Below are 21,384 nucleotides of genomic sequence, written 5' to 3' on the forward strand. Positions count from 1 at the left end.
TTAATAAATGCTTACTGACTAAGCTTTGTGGATTTTTTTAAAAAGACAAAAACAGGATCCACGCCTTCGAGGAGCTCACGTGCCAAAGGAGGAAAGATATCATGCAAATAACTATGCTATGCACATACATAGGGGAGAGGAGGAGAAAAAGGCCTTCTACAGACGGCAGGCAGGAAGCTGAGTCTGCAAGGAAAGCAGAGAAGTTGAGAGGTAGGTACAAAGTCCTGGCCCAAATAAGCTGAGTCAACAAGCATTTATTAAGCGCCTACTATATGTCAGGCACTGAGGATACAAAGCAAAGAGCATACAAAGAAGGGGGAGAGAGTGGGGGAGGAACAACCAGCCCCTCCCCTCAGAGTTCGGAGTCTGTGCAAACAATTCTGGAAAATTCACAGCAATTTGGGGTAAACTGGAGGTAATGCAATGGACCTTTTTGGCACACACAACTTTGAAAGCTTTCAAAGCACAGAGCATGCGCGTTAGCCCTCCTAGAGCTGCCTTATTAAGGCTGGATTTGTTCGAGTGCCCCGCCCCCACTCCCTCGGACTCACTTGTGCGGCTGGCAAACTGGGAGGGGAATTTTTGCAAACACAGGAGGAGGAAAAGGAAGTCGAATGGAAAGCGTAGGGCCTGGGAGTGGACTGCTTCACTGGGTCAAGGCTACTTCTAAGGTCAGTTTCCTAGTCCGTCAAAAGCACGTGGTTCCATCGGCCCCTCCCCACTTCACCAAGCTTGAGGCCCACACTCAACCCCACCCCCACCTCAAAAAAAAAAAAATTGGTTCCAAATAGTCCAGCCCAATTAGCTTAGGCCGCCTGCGCTCTTGGAATTTGGGGAGTTGTAGTCTTGCTGAGAAAGCACCCTCATTGGCCACTTCGAAAGAATGGACTACAGATCCCAGAATACCCTACTTACCACAACACTCTCCTCCAGCCTCCGCTTCGCACAGCTTCCTGGGGTTCGTAGTTCTAAGGGCAAGGAAACTTCGAAGCCCGGGATTGGAGAAAAGACTACAAGTCCCACAAGGCTCTGCTTCCAAGTCTCTCCCCCGCCTCTCTCTCTGGCAGAGTGGTGTTTTTGTTGTTGGTGAAAGGTGAGGGGAACAGCTGATCTTCTGGTGGGTAAGAGAACCGGTCCTCTTTTTGTCTCGGGGGGAAGGGGAATTCGTGGAATGTCATCCCAAATTCCCACCCTTGAAAAGGGAACTCTGGGGAAGCAGAGACTCTTTAAAGCGTTAACCCTTTAGTGAGATGGATCCTTCCCCAGCTCTCCACTAGTGTTCAGGGCGCGTGGGTTTGGGGGCTCCCTGCACTTGGGGGGCTCCGTGTTCGCCCTCCCTCTCTTCCCTTAGGTAACTCGCCCTGAAGGACTGAGTAGGGGGAGAGGGAGGATTTGAGGGCGTTCAGATTAGGCTGAATCCCCTTTTAAATCAGACCCTTCCAAAGCAGCCATCTCCTCCGAAATTAGTTCTAAGGGCCTTCCTCCCCCCACCCCCTCCCCGACAGAGCGCGGGGAGCGCTGAGACCGTGCGGCGAGAGTAAGGGTCTGCGGACCCTCTCCCTATGGATGTCCCTCAATGATGGTGCAATACATGACACCCCCTTTTCTCCCAGCCCTGGAAGAAGAATCCAGATGTGATGGAGTTCTGTTGGGGGACGGGGGGGGGGGGGGGGTTACTTGGACTCTCTGGGAAGGAACCCCCTCCCCCACTCTTTTTGGTAGTAGAAAGACCTGCCCTGACTGAGGGTGGTGCAGAGAAGCGGCAGGAGGTAACTTGGGGGTCTTCGAACCCCCCGGGAACGAAAGGATCACCGCGGGCTTACATTGCACTTAAATTCCCACCTGGTTTCCAGGGAATTTTAAACCCTTTCTCCAGCGCTGGTTTACTTGGGGGTGAAGTTAAATGTGTTTTTTAACTTTAGAAGTCTCTGCCCCGGCTTCCCCCTCCTGGCACTGGCCGGGATGGTCCGCGATGTTTGGGGGCCTGCTCATGACCAGTGGCGCTTCCTGATTGGACACCCTGAGAGCCGCGTTCGGGACGTAGATGGGAGGGAGCGGGCAGAAAAGGGAGGACTCTCCGTCCCGGATAATAGTTTCTCTTTTCTAATCCTCACCTCCCATCTGCTCCTACCCGCCCCTCTGCCCCCGAGCACCCCTGCTTTCGTGCCTCCCTGCGGCTGCCGGTCTCAGAGGGGTGGCTTAAACACTGAGGGTCTAAAACGGCAGAAACTGGGAAGAGTGGGGGAAGATCAGTCTGTCCTGGCACTGAATTTGGCTTATTCTAGTGGAAGGAATCAGGAGGTCGAGCATCCCAATGGAATGGCGGGTCAGAGGTCCAGGAAGCAGAAGATGTTGGTTTTGTTCCATCTCCTAATAGTGGAAGTGAATCTTTCCCTCCCCCCCCCCCAGTCTCATCTGTGCCCAAGGGTGGGGTGTTCCTGGCTTCTGGCCCCTACATTCCCCCTCCCCCATCCCACCCCGTTCCTATCTGGTGTCTCACTCCACCCTGAAGCAGCCGCCTCCAGCATTCCTGACTTCCTGGGGTCCTGTGTAGGGTCCCAGCACAGAGCGATCCCTTTCTACCTTTGCTTTCTCTTATGCCTCCGATGGCAGTAGGATTAGTAGGGTTCCCAGGAATCAGAGAGGGAAGGGGGATTCTTGACTCAGGGGCAGAAGGATTTCAGTTTGGACGCTCCAGGCCCGGAGACTTAGCCATTCTTGTTATCAGTTGGCCTGAGAGTGTTAGAGCTACAGCTGTGTCAACAGCCCCAGGAAGTGAGTGAAGGGCTCAGTTTGGCTTCCAACTGGAGAACTAGGAGTAAGGTGGAAGGAGAACGCCTCTTTTTGCAATTTAATTCTGCATTCAAGAGTTTTGGAAATGAGGGGTTTCAAGTGGGAGAGAGGGAGATCAGCAGGAGCTGGACCAGCAGAAATGAGGTGTAAGTTAAAAGAAAGAGTGGCGGGAGGAAATTGGAACTGGAGTTGAAGGTTGGTTAGTTAGGGGCACTGTAAGGCAGGGGTTTAAATTATGGAAAGTACTTGTGAGTTTGAGTCTGATAGGGCCGGATTGAAAGGCTGAACTAAGAATGAAAATATCTCCATTTTATGCTACTAGAGTCACAGTAATTGAAGTTCCTTGATCACCGGGTCTGGTGGCTATTATACTTGTATATAAGGAAATATATTGAGGAAGAGGTTGGCTTTGAAGCATCGAATCCCTCATTATCATTTGCCTACAACATCTCCATCTGATGGCTCATAGGCATCCCAAACTCAACCTGTCCAGGCCAGAATTCATTATTCGTCCTTGTCCCCAAATCCACTCATCTTCTTGACTTCTCTATTTCTGTTAAGGTCCTTCCCCCTCAAAGACTTGGAATCATCCTTTTCTCTTTCCCTCACACCCACATCCCATTTGTTGCCAGACTTGCCAGTCCTACCTCAACAGTTCTTCCTGCATAAGCCCCTTCACTGTACTTACTCAGCCACTACTGCTCCAGGCCCTAATTACTCTGGTCTGAATTATTGCAGAATCCTCCTAATTGGTCTCTGAAAACATTCTCCTTCCAGTTTGGCCCTTCTTCCACACAAACTGTCATATCCATATTCCTAAAGCACAGTCTGGGTCTCACTCATTACTATTATGCTCAAGAAGCATCAGTGGCTCCCCATTATCTCTAGAATAAAACATTTTAAACCCTTTGTGGTCTGGTTTCAAACTCACTTTCTATGTCCAGCCCTTTTCTTCCCCCAATGCTCAAACTGGTCTTCTCACATTCTGGCCTTCACACGGCCCTTTTTCCTTTCACATGCAATGTACTTCTCCTTTGCCTCTCGGAATCCTGGCTTCATTCAAGGCCCAGCTCCAGTACCCCTCCCTATTTGAGGCCTTTCTTTGTATTTTAGTCATATTTCACTTGACTGTGTACAAGTCAGTTCTCCCCAAGCAGCATGTATGTTCCTTGATGAAAGAGACTTAACATTTTTGTCTTCTGTTCTCAGAAACTAGCACAGTGTGTGATACATAGCAGGAGTTGTAACAAGTGTTCCCTGAATTGAATTAACCCCTTACTCCTTGGCAGGACTGAGCTATCTGAGGAGGTATCATGGAGGAGTCATTGCTCAGCCGAACCCCACCCCGGGGTGCGGTCACTTTTCTGAACGTGGCTAGGACCTATATCCCCAACACCAAGGTGGAATGTCACTACACCCTGCCCCCAGGCATTGTGGCCAATGCCAGCGACTGGATTGGCATCTTCAAGGTACCTTCTGAGAAGTGTGACTGTTTTAGGCCAGGGGGAAGAGAACATATTTTGCTTAAATCAACAGGTGGGAGGGAAGGATGGAAGTGACAGCCATACCTATTTTCCTTGCTGCACTCCAGTACTGGGAATAAGCTGAAATTTCTCTCTTTTCCAGTTGTCCTTAAGCTGCCCCAGGGAAAGTCCTCACTCTAGTGCCCCTTTGTCCCCTAACACCCCAGTTCTAGAGCTCTCTCTCATGCCCTCAGCAGAGGGTAAGTCAGACTCATGACTTACAGAAGTCTGGAACAGTAAGAGCCTAAAAGCCCCATTCCAACTTTGGGCACTTACAGACAGAGGCCTCCTCAGTCCGAGATTATCACACCTTTGTCTGGTGCGTGATCCCTGAAGGTGCAGCTGAAGGCTCTGCTATTCACTCCAGTGTCCAGTTCCAAGGTATGTGGGGAGACACAAGGCCTGGGAGGAGAGCAAGGGGATAGACATCATGGGAAAGATGAACTAGAGAGAGACTAAGAGACAGGAGCTCAGATACAGAGTCAGGAAATAAGTGCAAAGGAGTACAATGGAAATTACATGCAGTTGTATTCAGAAGGTGAAGAAAGCAAAGGGGATTCAATAGACTCTTAGGGTTGATGGGGATTGGAGGTGCAGTCATGGGTCATCCCACACAAGTCAGGATTTCTCTTTTAGAACTGGAAAAATTAGTCAAAGAAAGCTTTTTGGAGTAGGAGCCTATGGAATAGAGTTGAGAAGAAGTGACTTTAGAAGGAACAGTCTATCACAAGATCAGAGGTGGGAGAGAGAAAAGATCAGAGAACCAAAGCTGGTAAATCCTAGGAGATGAGGAGAGGTCAGTAAAGAGAGGGTGCTTGAAAAGTTCAGAGGTGAGAACTCTTAGGTGCCCGATTCTTCCCACAGCCAGCTACCTGCCCAAGCCAGGTGCTCAGTTCTACCAGTTCCGCTATGTAAATCACAAAGGCCGAGTGTGTGGCCAGAGCTCCTCGTTCCAGTTTCGGGAACCAAGGCCCATGGATGAACTGGTGATGTTGGAGGAATCTGAAAATGGTTCTGATATCCTGCTTGTTGTCCCCAAGGCAACGGTACTGCAGGTAAATGAGAGGAATAGTACTGGGGACCTCCTCCCTCCACATTCTCAAGTCCTCATTCTTTATGTTGCGAATCACACCCGACCCCTGGCTTCAGGGAACTTCTGGCCTGATAGAAAAGATGAGACCAGGCTCTAGACATAGAGGAAGACTAGGAACATATAGGATTCAAGAGAACAGACTAGTTCAGGACAAAGGCCAGACAGAACTCTGCCTTTCAAGTTTTGAGTGTATAATTAGAGACTGGAGCCAAGAACTTGGTCTGGAAGTGATACGGGGAAATACTTCATTTGGAAAGTCTTCCTAGAAAGTAGGAGATAAAGAACAGCCTTTAAAAAAAAAAAAAGATGTCTGATAATTTGAATTATTATCCAGATGATGGTGATGCATATGCATTAAATAAATTCCTTTAGATAGATCCCTTAGAAAACTCAAAGCCAAGATTAAAATACAGTTATGGAAAAAATAGAAATATTAAGAATAGATAATGAGTATATTTTGTATGTCAGAGCTCAGCTTTAAAAAAAAAAAAAAAAGTATGCTTAAAGCAAAGGAGTTTCATTCTCAGATACTGGGAAACACTGGAGGAAGCCACATCTGTTCAGATGAATTGTGGAAAGTTTGCCAGAAGAGGGAGGATTCAGGCATTGTTAGACCGGGGATGGAGGAGTTATGATAAGTTACAAATGAATAGGGCCGGAAGAAAGTGGAAGTGAAATAAGCAGCTGGGAGGGCTGTGCCTGAAGAGAGCAGGGGATGGAGGTAGATCAAGTGACACAGAAATGTTTCTTTTTTGTTTGGTTGTTTTTTGTTTTTTTCTCAATAGTATTTTATTTTTCCAAATGCATATAAAGATAATTTTCACCATTCATTTTTGTAAGATTTTGAGTTCTAAATTTTTTCTCCTTATCTCTTCTGTCCCTAAGACAGCAAGCAATCTGATATAGATTATACACATAAAATAATTTTAAACATTTCCATGTCACAGGAATGTTTCCAAGCCTGTTTCCCCTCTTGCCTATCCTTTTTACTATTTATGATAGGGCCTCCCTGCCCAGAACCACAACCAATTCTGGAAGTGGTTTGAAAGAGATCAGGAAAATTAGCATGAAGGTAAGTGAGGGAGGGAAAATGGCTACTGACATTACATGAGCATCTCTAGAATCAGCTAGAAGAAAGCCAGCAGGAACGGAATGACCTGATGAGGCTGAAGTTGCAGTTGGAAGGGGAGGTGGCGGAACTGAAGAGCAGGGTGCAGGAGCTGGAGACCGTGCTGCAGGTCACCAAGGAGGAGCAGACCAAGCTGATGGAGAAGTACAAGGTGGGGACAAGCCCATGAGGGCTCCAGAAAGTGTCTCCTTATATAAGTGGAGGAAGTGGGGCTGGGGGAGGTTGGGAGAGCCCTGTCCTCAAAGTTAATATTGGGATCAGCCTTAGTTCACATTTCCTGAGCCAGAGATGGAGAACCAAAGGGAGCTAGGACATTTTCTCTTTAAACATGGGAGAATCTTGGACGGCTCATAGCATAATATGGTGAAATGATCATTGGTCTTAGTCAGAAGACTCGAGTTCCAGTCCTGAATTTTAACATTTACATATACTCATTAGTAAGACACCAAGCGAGTCACTTAACACACCTCTGCCTGAATTTCCCACCATTAGAATGAATAGGGGCATTCATTTTATCCCTCCTATAGTGTTGTAAAGAGAAGCATGTTATAATTCCACTATAAAGTGTTCTGTAAATGGGAGTTATGGAGTGTCATTATGGGGTGGGAAAGGTTCAGCACAGAGGGGAGGAGAGATCTGGGATGACTCCTCCAAGTTCCCTGTCAAGAATGATATCTCAGGGGACAGTGGGATAAGCAGTGGTTTTAGAATTCTGAAGGTGGGTTCAAATTCTGGCTCAGCCACTTCTCCAGAGTGACGAGGAAATCACTCATCTTTTCTGTGGTTTAGGATTCTCTTCTGTGAAATAAGGGAGTGGGCTAAATGACCTGAAAGGGATCCTTTGCAGCTCCCAATCCTGTGTGGTGGGAACAAAAGAGAGAAGGAGGGAGCCTCTGAAGCTTCCAAGATCTCTCCTGCTCTCCTTTTGCCTCGGTTTCCCTCTCAGTGGGAGGAGTTTCAGCCTCTTCTCCTTCTGGGGTAACTCCAGGGATTAGCACGTGCCCATGGGGAGCTTAAAGAAGAACGGGATGTTCTGAGCAAACAACAGGGAGATCACGTGGCTCGGATCCTGGAACTGGAGGATGACATCCATACCATCAGTGAGAAGGTGCTGGAGAAGGAGGTGGAGCTGGACAGGTGAGAAGGTCCCTTCACCCCACTCCACCCCTGATCCCCATGCTAAGATTCAAAGTCAATGGGAAGATTCCATCATGGGGAAAAGTTTGTGAGCTTGGTTAGTGAAAGCCACTCAGAGGTGGTTTAAGAATGCATAATGGCAATGAGCAAGTAGAAATATAGTTAGACCCTCAGAAGGATTTACTGATAGCCAGGATTATTAGAACTAGGTCACCAAGAGCTTGTATTTCTCTTAGCCCTGGAGATTTAGAGTCACAGAATGAATCTTAGCATTAGAAAAGAACCTTAAGAATCATCCAGTCCAGCCAACTCTTCTGGACAGATATCGCATCTGTAAAATATCTGACAGGTCATCAGCCAGTCTTTTCAATGAGTACTTCTAACAACAAGGAGATCACTACCTTGCGTAAGATAATCCATTCCATTTTTAAACACTTAAAAAAAATTTTTTTAATTTATGGAATATAAAAGCATTTCTATAACAGTACAATTTTTTAAAAATTGTACATGAAAATGCAAGTCTACTTTGCACAACTTTCTATTCCTTTCAAATTCATAACAAAATCATCCATCTTCTTTCTCCCTCCTCTCCTTCCATCCACATAGGGAATCATAAGAAAGGGTTTGATTGTGATGTGATGTTCTGCCCAAAGGAATGAATATTTTGATCCCTGCAACCAAGGAAAAGATCTTAAGATTCATAGGCTAGATTTCCTTTTTGTGACCTATGCCTTAAACCCAAATCATTTTGACTTTCAATTATTGGCCAACAGTAGGTCCCAGTTCAAGCCTCTCTTGGTCATTGTTTGTTTGGATTCTGATGGCTCAAAAAGGTATAAATAGCAGTTGTTTCTATTTTGCCCAGAAACCTCCCAGATGTAAAAGAGGCAATTCTTTGCCTCATTTCTTAGCTTTCCTTAATCACTGAATGAACGTTGCCTTGAACAGACTGAGACCTGGAAAAGACCTTAGCTTAAAAAAGCCCAGTTCTCCTATTGTAACCAAGGCTATCTCCAATCATCCTGATCTATATCTGGCCACTAGTTCCAGATGGCTCCAGAGGAGAGAATGAGGGTGAGGACTTTGCACAGCCCTCCTTCACTTAAATACAAGTCATGATGAATCTCCTTCCTGTTGTCCTGTTCTAGAACAAAATGCAAACAAAAACAACAAAATTATTTAAATTTATTTATTTTTCTTTTTTTTCTTTCCCTTTCCCCCAACCCCTTAGATGGCTACGTTAGATACAAATATGTATATATAAAAAATCACTTTTAATTGTGAAATTCATCTTCTTTTAATTTCTCCCCATTGGTCCTAATTGTGTCTTCTGGATCTGTGATGGGATAAGCTTTATCACTCTTCCACAATATCTTTCAGATATTTAAAGACATGTCTTCCCTTTTCTAGGCTAAAGATTTTCAGTTCCTTTAAGCTGTTTCTCATACAATATAATTCCTGGCCTGAAGTTACCCTCCTACATTGGGAGTTCTTTACCTTTATTTGCATCCTGGATCCCTTTGACCATGATCTATCTGAAGCTGATGGAACTCTTTTCAGAATCATGTTTGTTGCCTACTTTATAAATGATAGAAATACCAAATATTAATTAAAAAACAGTGAAAATAAAGATGTCATTTTTTTTCCACCCAAGTTCATAGAATCCTCTGAAATCACCTTGCCCTCTTCAAGTGTGGCCTCCAAAGGAGTAGCCACAGTCCTCTAGACTTAATCTGCCTAATTCACAAGACAATGATATTGTTATCTCTCCACTTGCAAATGGTATTTTTATTAATGCAGCCAATAATTACATTAACTTTCTGGCAGACATATCACATTATGTATTCTGATTGACCTTGTAATAAAACAAAATCTTTTCTCATGACCCGCTACTAAATCTGGTCACACTTATCTTGTACCTGTGCAGTTGCTCTTTTGAGCCCTTTGCTTCCACCTAGAAGCAGAGGGATAAGTAAGGAGACCTCTCCTGTCTCTTTGGGGATATGGCACCTATAAACCTTGCTCATCAAAACAGTTCAGGAAGTTGAGGCCTAGAAAAACCAGGAGGAGAGGAAGTGACTAGGACCCGGGACCTGAGACTCAGCTAGGGAAAGCAATTAATTATAGCTGATATGAGTTCCCAGGATGAAGCCACCTCGAGGCATAAAAGGATTTAGAACAAGATTATCCTGTTTTAATGTCTGAACCTTATATAAACATGTGAGAAGGACCAGTAAGGGCTGAGTTGGGGGGAAGACCTTGTAGCAGGATGTGCCTCTCAGGAATCAGCTAGACTTGGAGTCAGAAAGTCGTCTTACTAGCTGTCAAGTCAACAAGCATTTATTTATTTGGTGGGAGGCAGTTGGATTTGAGTGACTTGCCCATGGTCACACAGCTAGTAAGTATCTGAGGGTGAATTTGAACTCAGGTCCTCCTGACTCCAGGACCAGTGCTCTAGCCACTGCACCACCTAGCTGCCCTTCCACAAGCATTTGTTTATTAAGCACCTATTATGTGCCTGGCTAAGCACTATGTTACAAAGAAAGGCAAAAAAATAGACCCTTCTCTCATGGAGTTTATAATCTAATGAGAAGATCCTCATGCAGACATCTGTACAAACGAGAGAAGGGGACATATGAGAATTGTCACAAAGGTAGAACTAACAGGACTTGACAAGTGATTGAATTAGGGTGGGGGAGACTAAGTAGTTGAGGATGACACCTCAACTTGGGTGATCAGTGGTGTACTTTTGACAATAATAGGGAAGTTAGGAAGAGGGAAGGGTTTTGAAAAAAATGATAAATTAATTGTGAAGATGTTGAGTTTAAAATGTCTATGAGAGATCCGGTTTGAAATGTCCATTAGACAGTTGGAGATCCAAGACTAGAGATCAAGATAGAGCTTAAGGCTGAACAATAGATCTGATAATCATCTCCTTAGAGATTATAATTGAATCCATGAGAGCCTGATGAGTTTACCAAGCAAAATCGTCTAGGAGTGAGAAGAGACCACCTATGGTTGGTGGGTGATATGTGAGCCTGGGCAAATCATTTAACCTCTCATTCTCAGTTTCTCATCTGACAGCCTCTAAGATCCATCCTAGCTCTAAATTCTTTAATGTTGTCCTTGGTCCACAGGGTCAAGGACACAGTGAAGGCCTTGACTCAGGAGCAGGAGAAGCTTCTGGGACAGCTGAAGGAAGAACAAGCAGACAAGGAGCAGAGCCAGGTGAGGGGCCACACAGGAAAGGGCAGGGCCAGGTCTTCATGGGAAAGGAGGGAACAAGAGACGAAGGGTCTAAAATTGCAATTGTCTATAATTTCATCATATCCATGTACTGCTGCAAACTCTGGCCTAGGAAGCAGGAGAGCTGAGTCGAGTGGGGCAGAGATTCCCCAATGCTATGTCCCTTCAAGGCTGGGAAACTGACTTGTTCTGGTTTGGCTTACTGGCCTGTAGAGCAGAGACCTACTTTCTAAACATTCCTCCCCAAATATATAGAATGCAGGCTTTGAGTTCAAATCCTGCCTCAGACACATACTAGCTGGGCAAATTTCTTAACATCTCCTAACCTTTGTTTTTTCATCTTCACCTTAAGAGGTCTGGGCTTGAGAGACTCCCAGGCCCAGCTCTGATCCTGTGATTCTGTGATTCCCATCAGGCTGACCTGCAAGCTTCACAGGTGGAGTGCTGTCGCCTGAGTACAGACCTGCAGAAGGCCAAACGCCTTCAGGATCAGCAGGCCTCTGAGCTCCAAAGACTGCGGGACGAGGTTACCCGGACTCAGAATCTGTTGGATAAGGCCCAGCAGCACATTGTGAGTAAGGGCCTGGCTACCTGAATTCTGGGCAGGAGAAGCCAGAAGAGTCTCTGGGACTAGAGTGTAAGACAGAGGCGTCACACTCATGGCTGGCCTCTCTGGCTGTACCTGAAACCACTCTAAAATGCAACTGGGAAAAAGTTGAACAAAATAAGTAAAAATACAATAGAACATAGTGTTAATTTGAGACTTTCTAAGTCAATTTGCAGCTCTCAGAAATAAATTTAAGTTTCATGCCTCTAGTACAGAGGGGGACTTCTTAAACTTTTTCCATTAACGATTACTTTTCATGCAAAAGATTTTTATGTGACTCCAGTATCTAAGTATATATTTTTAAAAGGATGCAATAAAACATTTATTGATAATAAAACATAAAGAAATTTATTTTAAAACAATTCTTTGGGATACATATAATTTTGCCACTTATTAAAGACAAAAGGCAAATTTGCATAACAATGAAATCTATATACTTGTTTATTTTTACATAAAAAATTAAATCTTGGCAGAATATTTAGTATTTTTTTTTTGTTGCCAAATTTTTCACAACTCTCATATTCAGTTATACAACCCCAAATGGGGTTGCAATCCATAGTTTAAGAAGCTTTGGTACAGAAAAAACCTATGAAACAAAGTAAAAAGGGAGAGGAAGGGTTTGGCTGTTGTGGTTTGAGGGCAAGTCACCTGGGTCCTGAGTAGAGGAAGAATGTAGAATCTAATGGAAGATAGGAAACTTCAGAGTAGAGAGCCCTGGAGTGCTCATCTTAGTTCAGGTGTAACTGACTCTATGCCTTCTTTTCCCTAAAGGCTGAACTGGAACCCCTGAAAGAGCAGCTTCGAGGGAGCCAGGAGCTTGCAGTCTCAAGCCAACAAAAGGCTGCCCTGCTCGGGGAGGAGCTGGCCAGCACAGCAAGTGCCAGAGACCGGACCATGGCCGAGCTTCACCGAAGCCGGCTCGAGCTAGCTGAGGCTAACAATAGGCTGATGGAGCTGAGTCTGCAGTGGAGAGAGGACAAGGGCTCATGGAGCAAGGAGCGTACAGGACTTCTGCAAAATGTAGAGGTGCAGAGACAGGGGCATGAGGACTGGGGGAGGCCACAGGGAGGAGAAACAGCCAATTCCTGGGGAGAGCTGTAACCTGAGTCGGTCCTTGCCAATCTCCGCTGGTTTGGGGAATGAGTCTGTCCTCCTGGTCCATAGAGTGCCCTCCTCCTCACCTCCCTTCTCTACATCTCCTGTTCTTCACAGACTCTGGGACTGTGAGAGTTAAGGGAGGGAGGCAGCAAAAGGGATACGGAGAAAACCAAGTGAGCCTGAGGGGCAGGGAGACTATGCCAGGGACAGGGCTCTTATCTGAGACATTCTCCTTCTTGCGCACGCCCAGGCAGAGAAGGATAAAATCCTAAAACTGAGCGCTGAAGTCCTGAGACTGGAGAAGGCTGTGCAAGAGGAGAGGACCCAGAGACAGGGGCTCAAGGCCGACCTGGCTCAAGAGAAGGATTCCAGCCTGGTGAGATTTCTCAGCCACTCCTGTGCCTCTGCCCACAGTCCCCTGGACTCTGCTATCCTTTCTTCTGAATGCCTAGAATATAAACTCAGAAGTCAGAATCATAGATTAGGGGCCAGAAAGACCTTAGAGGCCGTGGAGCTCACCTCTCTTATTTTACAGGCCTAGTAAGGGTAGATCACACCCACCAAGGATGCTGCTCAGATCCATTTTATTTTGCATCTTGTTTATAAGTAGCCTTGTTTGCCTTGATTAGGTATTTAAAATCCTTTTTTACCACTAACATACATGCCTTTGGCCTCAGTTGGATTGGCTTGAGGTGACTCAGACTGAACAGACAGTAAGATATATATACCAGGACTTAAGCAACCCATACTCAGCCTAGTTGTAATGTCTCAAATGCCTAATGTCTTAGTCCCTAGTTCTAAGACCTGTAGATTAGGAAAGGGAGCATGGGTTAGGCTGTAGTACTGAGGGATAGCTGAGTGGTGGAGGCTTGCTTTGGGATCCCAGGTTTCTTCCTTCCATGTTCCAGAGGTCATGTTCTAAGAGAAAAGTTCTAGATTCCTTGTTCTCCATGACCCTTCTTCTACAGGTGCAGCTGTCAGAAAGCAAGAGAGAGCTAACAGAGCTTCGGTCAGCCCTTCGAGTGTTTCAGAAGGAAAAGGAGCAGCTGCAGGAAGAGAAGCAGGTGAGCCATGCTTAGAGCTCAAGAGGCCCTGGGTCCCACAGCCCCAGCTTCTGCACAGATGGGCAGCTTCCAGCTTTGCTAACTCCTTCGAGCAGCAGAGCCCCAGCCTAGGGCCTCCGTGGGAGAGTGATAAAAGAGCAGCCTTCAGAGTCAGAGGACACAGATTCAGATCTCAGCTCTGTTCTTTACCAGCTTTATATCTTGGGGCCCTCCTGGGACTCAGCCTTCTCATCTATAAAATCTGGACTTGACTAGGTTAGATTAGGTTGCCCCTGAGTTCCTTTCAACTTAAATCTCTGACTCTATGATATCAGAACTTGGGGTCTCTCAGAAAGGATGTGGTCACTTTGAGTTTCCTGAACATTATATAGCTGTATTATATGATTCTGTTTACATAGTTTTATTATATAATAGCATTCGTGTGATATTAGAAGAGGAATAAGGTGGATGAGCAGCAAGCTCCAGAGCAGAGATATGAGAAGGTCTGGGATCAAAGTTGCCCCTCTTCTTAACCCTCCCTTCGATGTCCTCTCTTCCCTTGGGGAGCAGAACTCATCTCTGGCACCAGGGAATCGTCATGGCCCAGGGGTTTGGGGCCTTCTCTGTTTTTACCATGTACTTCCAACCCAGGAACTGCTCGAATACATGAGGAAGCTGGAGGCCCGCCTAGAAAAAGTGGCCGATGAGAAGTGGAGTGAGGATGCAGCCACCGAGGATGAAGAGGCAACTCTTGGTCTGAATCCATGCACCTGACCCTCTCCTTTTGCCCTTCCCTTGCCCATCCCCAACACTGCTCAGTGCCTAGTGGGGAAGCTTCAGGGCCCCTTAGGGGTTGACCCTCCCCCTCCCATATGTCCCCATGGGCAGTGGTTCCAGGTTCTGTCCTTTCTCTCCTCATTAGAAGGAGAGCCCTTGACAGCCCTTCCTCCCCTCTCACAGGCTACACTACAGCAGTGCTTTCAGACTCAGAGGATGAATACCCAGAGGACATGAGGCTCCCTTCCCATGGCTTGTGTGAGCGAGGAGGCCCTAGCTGTAATCCCTCTGGACCCCGAGACACCCCCGCCCACGTGGTCATCAGCCAGCCATCCCCCATTGCTCCTCACACAGCAGGGATCCATGATGACAGTAGCTCTGACTCAGTGAGTGCGCTGTGTAGGAGAGTCTTTGGGAGGAGGGGCTGGGGTAGGGGAGTTGAGGGAGCTATACCAGCTGTCCTAGCCTCCAGACACAGGGCTTTTCAGCCTGATGGGTCCCTTTTCTCCTTTGTTGGGTAGGGAAGTGGCTTGGTTGTCCTGTCCCTCCAAGTCCATTAGACCACCTGCTCTTCACCTCGAGTAACCTTAAACGCAGGCCTGCTCTGCTCTAGCCTTCATCCATGTCCCATCTCTGGTGACTTACTTGGTCCCATATTCTGGTTCCCACATCTGTCCCCCGCCCGAGGCTCTCTTCACTCCTATCCTGGGGCCCATTCATGCCCCTCTTGTCTCCTTTCCCCAATGCCCACCTTCTGAAACGCTGCCCCGCTCTCCCTGTGTCTGCGTGCTCAGGAGGCAGAGGATGAAAAGGCAGTGCTGATGGCAGCAGTGCAGAGCGGAGGGGAGGAGGCCAGCCTGCTGCTTCCCGAGCTGGGCAGTGCCTTCTATGATGTGGCCAGGTGAGGTGGGACGCTTCCAAGAACGTGCCAGGGCAGGATGGAGCCCCATGGCCAGGGACAGCCCCAAGACATTTGCTATCATGGTGCAGACCCATATTCTTAATCTAAGCCAAGATGGAGGAAAGCCAAGGGGTGGGTCAGTGGATCACAAAACTACTTGTTACCCCATAAAGTCCCAGATGCCTCTGGGTTCTAAAATTCACTCAACTTAAGAATGTACCATTGGTACTTAGAGGCTCTACTTGTAACAAGCTTCTGTGTTGTTTTAGCACCATCTTCCGTGGAGCCCAAATTGTCTTGCACCCCCTCTCTCCTGCCCTTTCCCCCCCCCACGCTGGCAGGTAGGTGCCTAGACCTCTGAATAAAGGGAAGCAATCAAGGACCACAGGGATGGAAAAGCTGGGATTCAGCATCTGATTATCCATGGGTCTTTAGCTTTCCCCAATTCCCTTGGAAATTCTGCAAGGGGTAGAGCTGGGGAGGGAGAGAGCCAGGTATCCAAATGGTAAGTGCTTCCCCAACCCAGGAGAGGGTGAACGATTGAGAACCAGCTAACTAGGCCCCCGGCTCTGTCCCAGATATTGAGACAGACAAGGCAAAGGAGATGGGAGAACACCATCATCTCCTCCTTGACTAGAGCGGGAAGATGAAGGACGATGTCAGACTCATTTTCAGCCTCATTAGGCAGCAGACAGAGATGGAGGGAGGAGAGCTCGGGGTTGGGGGAAGGGCTTTGGAAACTTGGCTGAGGAGGCCAGTAAGAGGCCGGGGAGGGAGGTAACCGATGACAGCATCTTTGAGAGCTAGGAAAAAAAGCAAGGCCTCTTTGGTTTTGCCCCAACGGGCCTCGGCTTCGAGAAGGACCAAGAAGAGAGTAAGGGATGCAAGTTGGACAGCTGTGTCCATTTGCCAAGAACAGGAGCATCTGAATTTCTGCTCCTAGGATCGAGGAGGAGGGGGGAGGAAGGACAGCAGGACTAAATCACCTCCTCACCACTCTACCTCTCCATAGTGGCTTTGTTGGGGGCCCCCTTTCCGAGGCCAGCCCAGGGGGCCCTGACGCCCCGCCTTGGAAGGAGTGTCCCATATGTAAGGAACAGTTTCCTGAGGGTGACAAGGATGCCTTGGAGGAACACGTGGATGGACATTTCTTCTTCAGCACCCAGGATCCTTTTACCTTTGAGTGATACACACACGTGCAGACACACACACATACACACAGTTTGTGGCAAACTGGGTTTCAGGCCATCAAGACCCCTAAGAAATCCTCCATCCCACTCCATTTCCACTTACTCTGACCTTGAGTCCACGACAAGGCTCCCTTGTGGAACACTGATGGAAATGGGTGCTCCTCCCCCAACCAAACAAAATGCCACCCAATGGTTTGAGAGACACTCTAGTGTCCTGGTTCCTTTCCATGTGAGCCACCAAGGCTCCCCTGCCCTTCCCAGACCACCATTGTTTATACCTACCACTCTCAAAAACAGGCTGACTTCTGTTGGGTCAGTGTTCCAAAGCCAACTCGTGGAACACCCCCTCCTCCCAGGGTTCCCATTTGGGGTTTATACTTGTTACCTGAGTTCTGTCTCTAGTTTTCATGGAGCTCCCACCTCTCAGCTTCATCTCTGTTCCCTCACTATCTTTCCCTAATTTATCTGTATGATTAGACATTAAGTTTTGGTTTCTTTTGGAGGTAAAGAAGGCCCCCTACACCAATTCTTCCCTTTCCTTTAGTGTCCTCTTACTCCACATAGAAAGAAAAATTCATCTGTGCCTTTTGTGTTGGAGGGGAGGGGAGCAGCTGAAACCAAGTATTTCCATCTGGCTTGTCCTTATCCCCCTTGACAGCAATAAGATAGTCTTCCCTAACACCCTCCATGTCACCACCACCATCCTCCCCCACACTCCTCCCAAGTTGTGTAGCATGGGCAGAGATATTTATATGACATGTATACTATTCTAATAAAAAGAGTTCTTACCACAAGCCATGACTGGAGTAAAAGGGTTTAGGTTTTGGGAACAGGTGTTCCCTCGAGCTCTGATCTCTGGATCTTGGTGGAAGAGAAATAGCGTCATCTGGTAAAAAGGAGCTGGGTGAGTTCCAGACTCTGCCTCTGCAGAGTGGGAAGAGGAAGAAGGACACCAGACTGAGACCGGACCTGACTCCCAGAGGAGCTGCAGTTCACTTTGCTGGCTTTTAGAGAGGCTATGAGTTTTCCCTCCCAGTGAGGAATGACATGGGTCTGCTTGAAAAGGAGAGAAAGAGCTTGGTGATCCAGAAGGGCCCCCCCAATCCTGCTCAGGCCCTGGCTTCCTTAAGCAGCCTTCACAGTGTCTAGGGCTAGGAAACTGGTAGGGTAATGGGAGAAGGGCTGACTTTGAAATATGCTACCCGTATGGTCTTGGGCACATCAATTAACCTTGTAGGCCTTATTTTCCTCATCTGTAAAATGAGGGTGTTGGACTTGATGACCTTTAAGCTCCTTCCAGTTCGAAATCTACTGTACTATGACCTAAGCTCTTCACTCATTTTAACATTCTCCTTTTTAAAAATGTAATAAATCTCCCTGCCAAAGTGACTCGACCACCCAAGGACCCCTCAAACCTTTACTTCTTATTCCCTAGCACTCTTCCCCAAGAGTTCTACACCCTTAATCCTTCAACCTGACAGAGGTGTGTACCATCCTCATCACTCTGTTTTCCAGACTCAGTCCCTCCTCTCTTTCCCCCAATGCCTCAGATCCCCATTTTTCCATTTCCCACTTGATGGTCAGTCAAACATATTGACGCCTGCATGCATCAACCCAAGCGGAGAATGTATTTAAAATGGCACATTCCTCTCATGGCATTTACTGAGCACTTATCTGCTGAAAGGGACACAAAAACATCACACACAAGCATAAACATTATATAAGGCATAACAGCACCCAAATACAGCCATGAAAACTCCCAGACATATAGAATTTGCTGCACCCCAATCACATTCAAATTAAAACTATCCTGTCAATGACAACATCCACACTCTCCTACACCTGCAATCCTCTAAAACCCTGTTCCAGTTCCTCCCAGCTTCACCTGGACTTCTATCCTCCCCCTTCCCCTACTACTCTGTCTCCTAGCAACCTTACCTCCCTCCCTGAATCCCTTCCAAGGAAATTAGAGATAATGGATCTCTTCTCTCTCCATCTCAGCCTCTCTTTATTGATCCCCCTTTAATGAAAGTTAATTATAACAATGATTTAATTAATAGAATCCCTCTCTTCCTTTATTGCTTCCCGTATTAAAACTATTAATAAATACGAGCCAGGCTGACAGAAGCATCCATCACCCAGTTGGGATTCCCCCCCCCTTTCATTGTCTCCTCCCCCAATCCCTCACTGCCAATCTCCCTTGGCCTATAAACTTGCTGGGGTGGTAGGGGTTAATCAGAGAGGAATTATGAGCCCAAAGCAGTATGGGGTCTGTTTAGGAAGTAATCACTTAGTGAGTCTAGAGAGGGAGGGAGGGAGCCAGGAGCCTACTCATCTTGTCCCCAAATATGTGGCCTACTGAACACAGGAATAGAAAGAAAAACCATAGGGGAAGGAACGAAAAGTCAGGCTATAATATAGAGAACTGGATAAAATGGCTGGTGAAGATACAGCTTTCCTTCCCTGCTCGGAGAAGTCACAGCACAAACCTCTTCCTAGATAACAGAGACACTAAGATATTCTTGCTAGAAGGAATGGGGAACACTTGGAAAGGAGGGCTGGTAATAAGTCAGAGAAAATTTCTTAGAAGAGGGAGGTTCATAACAGTTGAGTGGGGGTGTCTCCCATTCTGAGGTTTACACATCTTTATTGGCTGCTTTCATCTTCAGGGACTCTTTGCTCCCATCTACCTGACCCTTACCCATTGCCAAGGCTTTGTACAAATGTTCTCTTCCAAGCTGTACCCATTACTCCCTAGAGATCTGTCCAGCTGCTCCTGTCTCTGTCCTTTGCATGTCTTTATGGTCTACCTTCCCCAATAGTCGGGGAGTTCCCAAGAGCTGTAAATGTCTTTTTAACTCTTGATTTCCCCAAAGTCTCAAGGGCAAAAATCAACATACTTTGTAAGGTCAGCACAAGGTGCTTGGAATTGATATTTCTGGGTTTCAGTCTTAACATTTTAACATTTGGCAACTAACTTTTGGGAGGCCTACATTTTGATTTTCAAGAAACTTTTAATGCTTTCACTTCCCAATAATCCCCCCTCTAATAGAATCCTCTCGTAGCAAAGAAATGAAATTAAGCAAAAAACCAAATACATTGACCACATTTGACAATTCATGTCTCATTCTGTACCTGTAGTTCACCCTAGATTACATCATCAATTTCTTGGCCTATTTTACCATCTCTAAAATGGAAAAATTCTTTATTCTTCTCCCTACTTCACTGCATTGACACCAAGGATAATAAATGTGAAAACGTTTAGAAATAATAAAATGTGAAAGGGTTCGTATTATAGCAGAAAAATTCAGGCAATTGAAAAATAGGTACATATTGAGATAATATGGTAATATTGTTATAGGATGTTAGATTTAGAGATGAGAGGAAACTTAGAGATAATCTATTCCAACCTTATTTTACAGATCAAGAAACTGTGACCTGGGGAGGTTAAGTGATATACCCAAAGTCACAGTGGGAATAAATAGCAAAACTAGAAGTCAGAGCCAGGTTTTCTAATGCCAAGGCTAGTGATATTGCTATGATGACAAAAAGTTTCATAGTAAATGTCAGGTGAATAAAAACAAAAGGGGGAGGAACATTAAGGCATTGACCCTGCAAGAGTTGACACTCACGGTCACCATCCCCAGGGGTAATTGCTGTTGACTTCACCCCCATACTCAGATAAAGATATTGGTTTTAAAAGATAAATGACCACTGATCTCTCTTCTAAGATGTCTCCACAACACTTTGACTTAAGGTAGTGATTATCTCTTTGATAATAACTCACACATAGTGCTTCAAAGTTTGGTAAATACTTATATTATTTTATCCTCATAACAACATATTATTGTCCCCAATTTATAGATGAAGCAGCCAAGATTCAGAGAGATGAAATGATTTATTCAAAATCCAGATCCTTCCCTCTCTATGATATCATTCAGAAGCTCTTCAAATCTCATGGGGATCTTTCACAGAGACCCTATTCTTCTAGAGTTCTGATTCCTGTCTTTCATAATACTACATGGGAATAGTCATTGTTATTTTGGCTAATCAGAATTAAAGAGATATTTGAGAAACATAAGAACTGAAGTATAGAGATCTCTACCGTCCATTACCCTGCTTCCTCTGGCCTAAGAGGTTTGAGAAGAGCTGTAAAAAAAACCTAAGACTAGAACATATCCAGAAGAGAAGGCTCAAAGGTCCTGATTATCTGGTCATCAGCCAATGATTCAACCCCGACAGAGTTCCCCAAAATCCCCTACTATCCGTTCTTGTCTGATAGTTCAAAGTGACCCATTCAAAAAATATTTGGTCAAATCAAATCGTATGCCTGCCAAAAAGATTATTTTATGAAGAACTCACACAAGGCAAGAGCTTTCAAGGTAGTTAGAAACATCAATACAAGGATAATCTCAAGTCTCTCTTAAGAACATTAGAATTGATTGTATGGGGCAGCTAAGTGGCGCAGTGGATAGAGCGCCAGTCCTGGATTCAGGAGGACCCGAGTTCAAATCTGGTCTCAGACACTTAACACTTCCTAGCTGTGTGACCCTGGACAAGTCACTTAACCCCAGCCTCAGGGGAAAAAAAAAAGAATTGATTGTATGACATGGGAGACACTGGAACAGGACCACCCAGCATGGTGTGCCCTCATCAGAGAAGGGTCTGTGCTCCATGAGCAAAGCAGAATTGCATTAGCTCAAAAGAAACGTGAGATGTACAAAATTAGAGAAGTCACCCCAAATGTTCGTAGGGACGATTTGTGTCTGATCTGCCATAATCAGACACATTGTAACTTGATTCTAACATGGTGATGTCATTTTGGTCCTCTTTAAGAACAAAGGATG

At 46.0% G+C, this 21,384-nt stretch overlaps 1 protein-coding gene across 6 annotated transcripts; it reads left to right on the forward strand.

Moving 5' to 3' along the window:
* The first annotated feature begins 1,002 nt into the window (after positions 1-1,002).
* On the forward strand, positions 1,003-17,331 carry CALCOCO1 (calcium binding and coiled-coil domain 1). Of its 6 annotated transcripts, none has more exons than XM_074270196.1 (16): positions 1,003-1,117; positions 4,083-4,262; positions 4,595-4,697; positions 5,181-5,371; positions 6,531-6,689; positions 7,527-7,675; positions 10,813-10,903; positions 11,337-11,492; positions 12,300-12,554; positions 12,877-13,002; positions 13,595-13,690; positions 14,321-14,423; positions 14,630-14,832; positions 15,241-15,347; positions 15,617-15,688; positions 16,360-17,331. In XM_074270196.1, exons 2-16 carry the CDS (start codon positions 4,107-4,109, stop codon positions 16,532-16,534), a joined length of 2,142 nt encoding a protein of 713 aa, XP_074126297.1. In that variant the 5' UTR covers positions 1,003-1,117; positions 4,083-4,106; the 3' UTR covers positions 16,535-17,331. The 6 variants fall into 6 exon arrangements, with proteins under 6 accessions (XP_074126297.1, XP_074126300.1, XP_074126296.1 ...); XM_074270195.1 differs by having other exon boundaries at positions 1,006-1,121; XM_074270199.1 differs by lacking the exon at positions 15,617-15,688.
* The last annotated feature ends 4,053 nt before the right edge of the window (positions 17,332-21,384 follow it).

The sequence above is a fragment of the Sminthopsis crassicaudata genome, chromosome 5 (genome assembly GCF_048593235.1).
Source record: "Sminthopsis crassicaudata isolate SCR6 chromosome 5, ASM4859323v1, whole genome shotgun sequence".
In the NCBI taxonomy this organism is placed as follows: domain Eukaryota; kingdom Metazoa; phylum Chordata; class Mammalia; order Dasyuromorphia; family Dasyuridae; genus Sminthopsis; species Sminthopsis crassicaudata.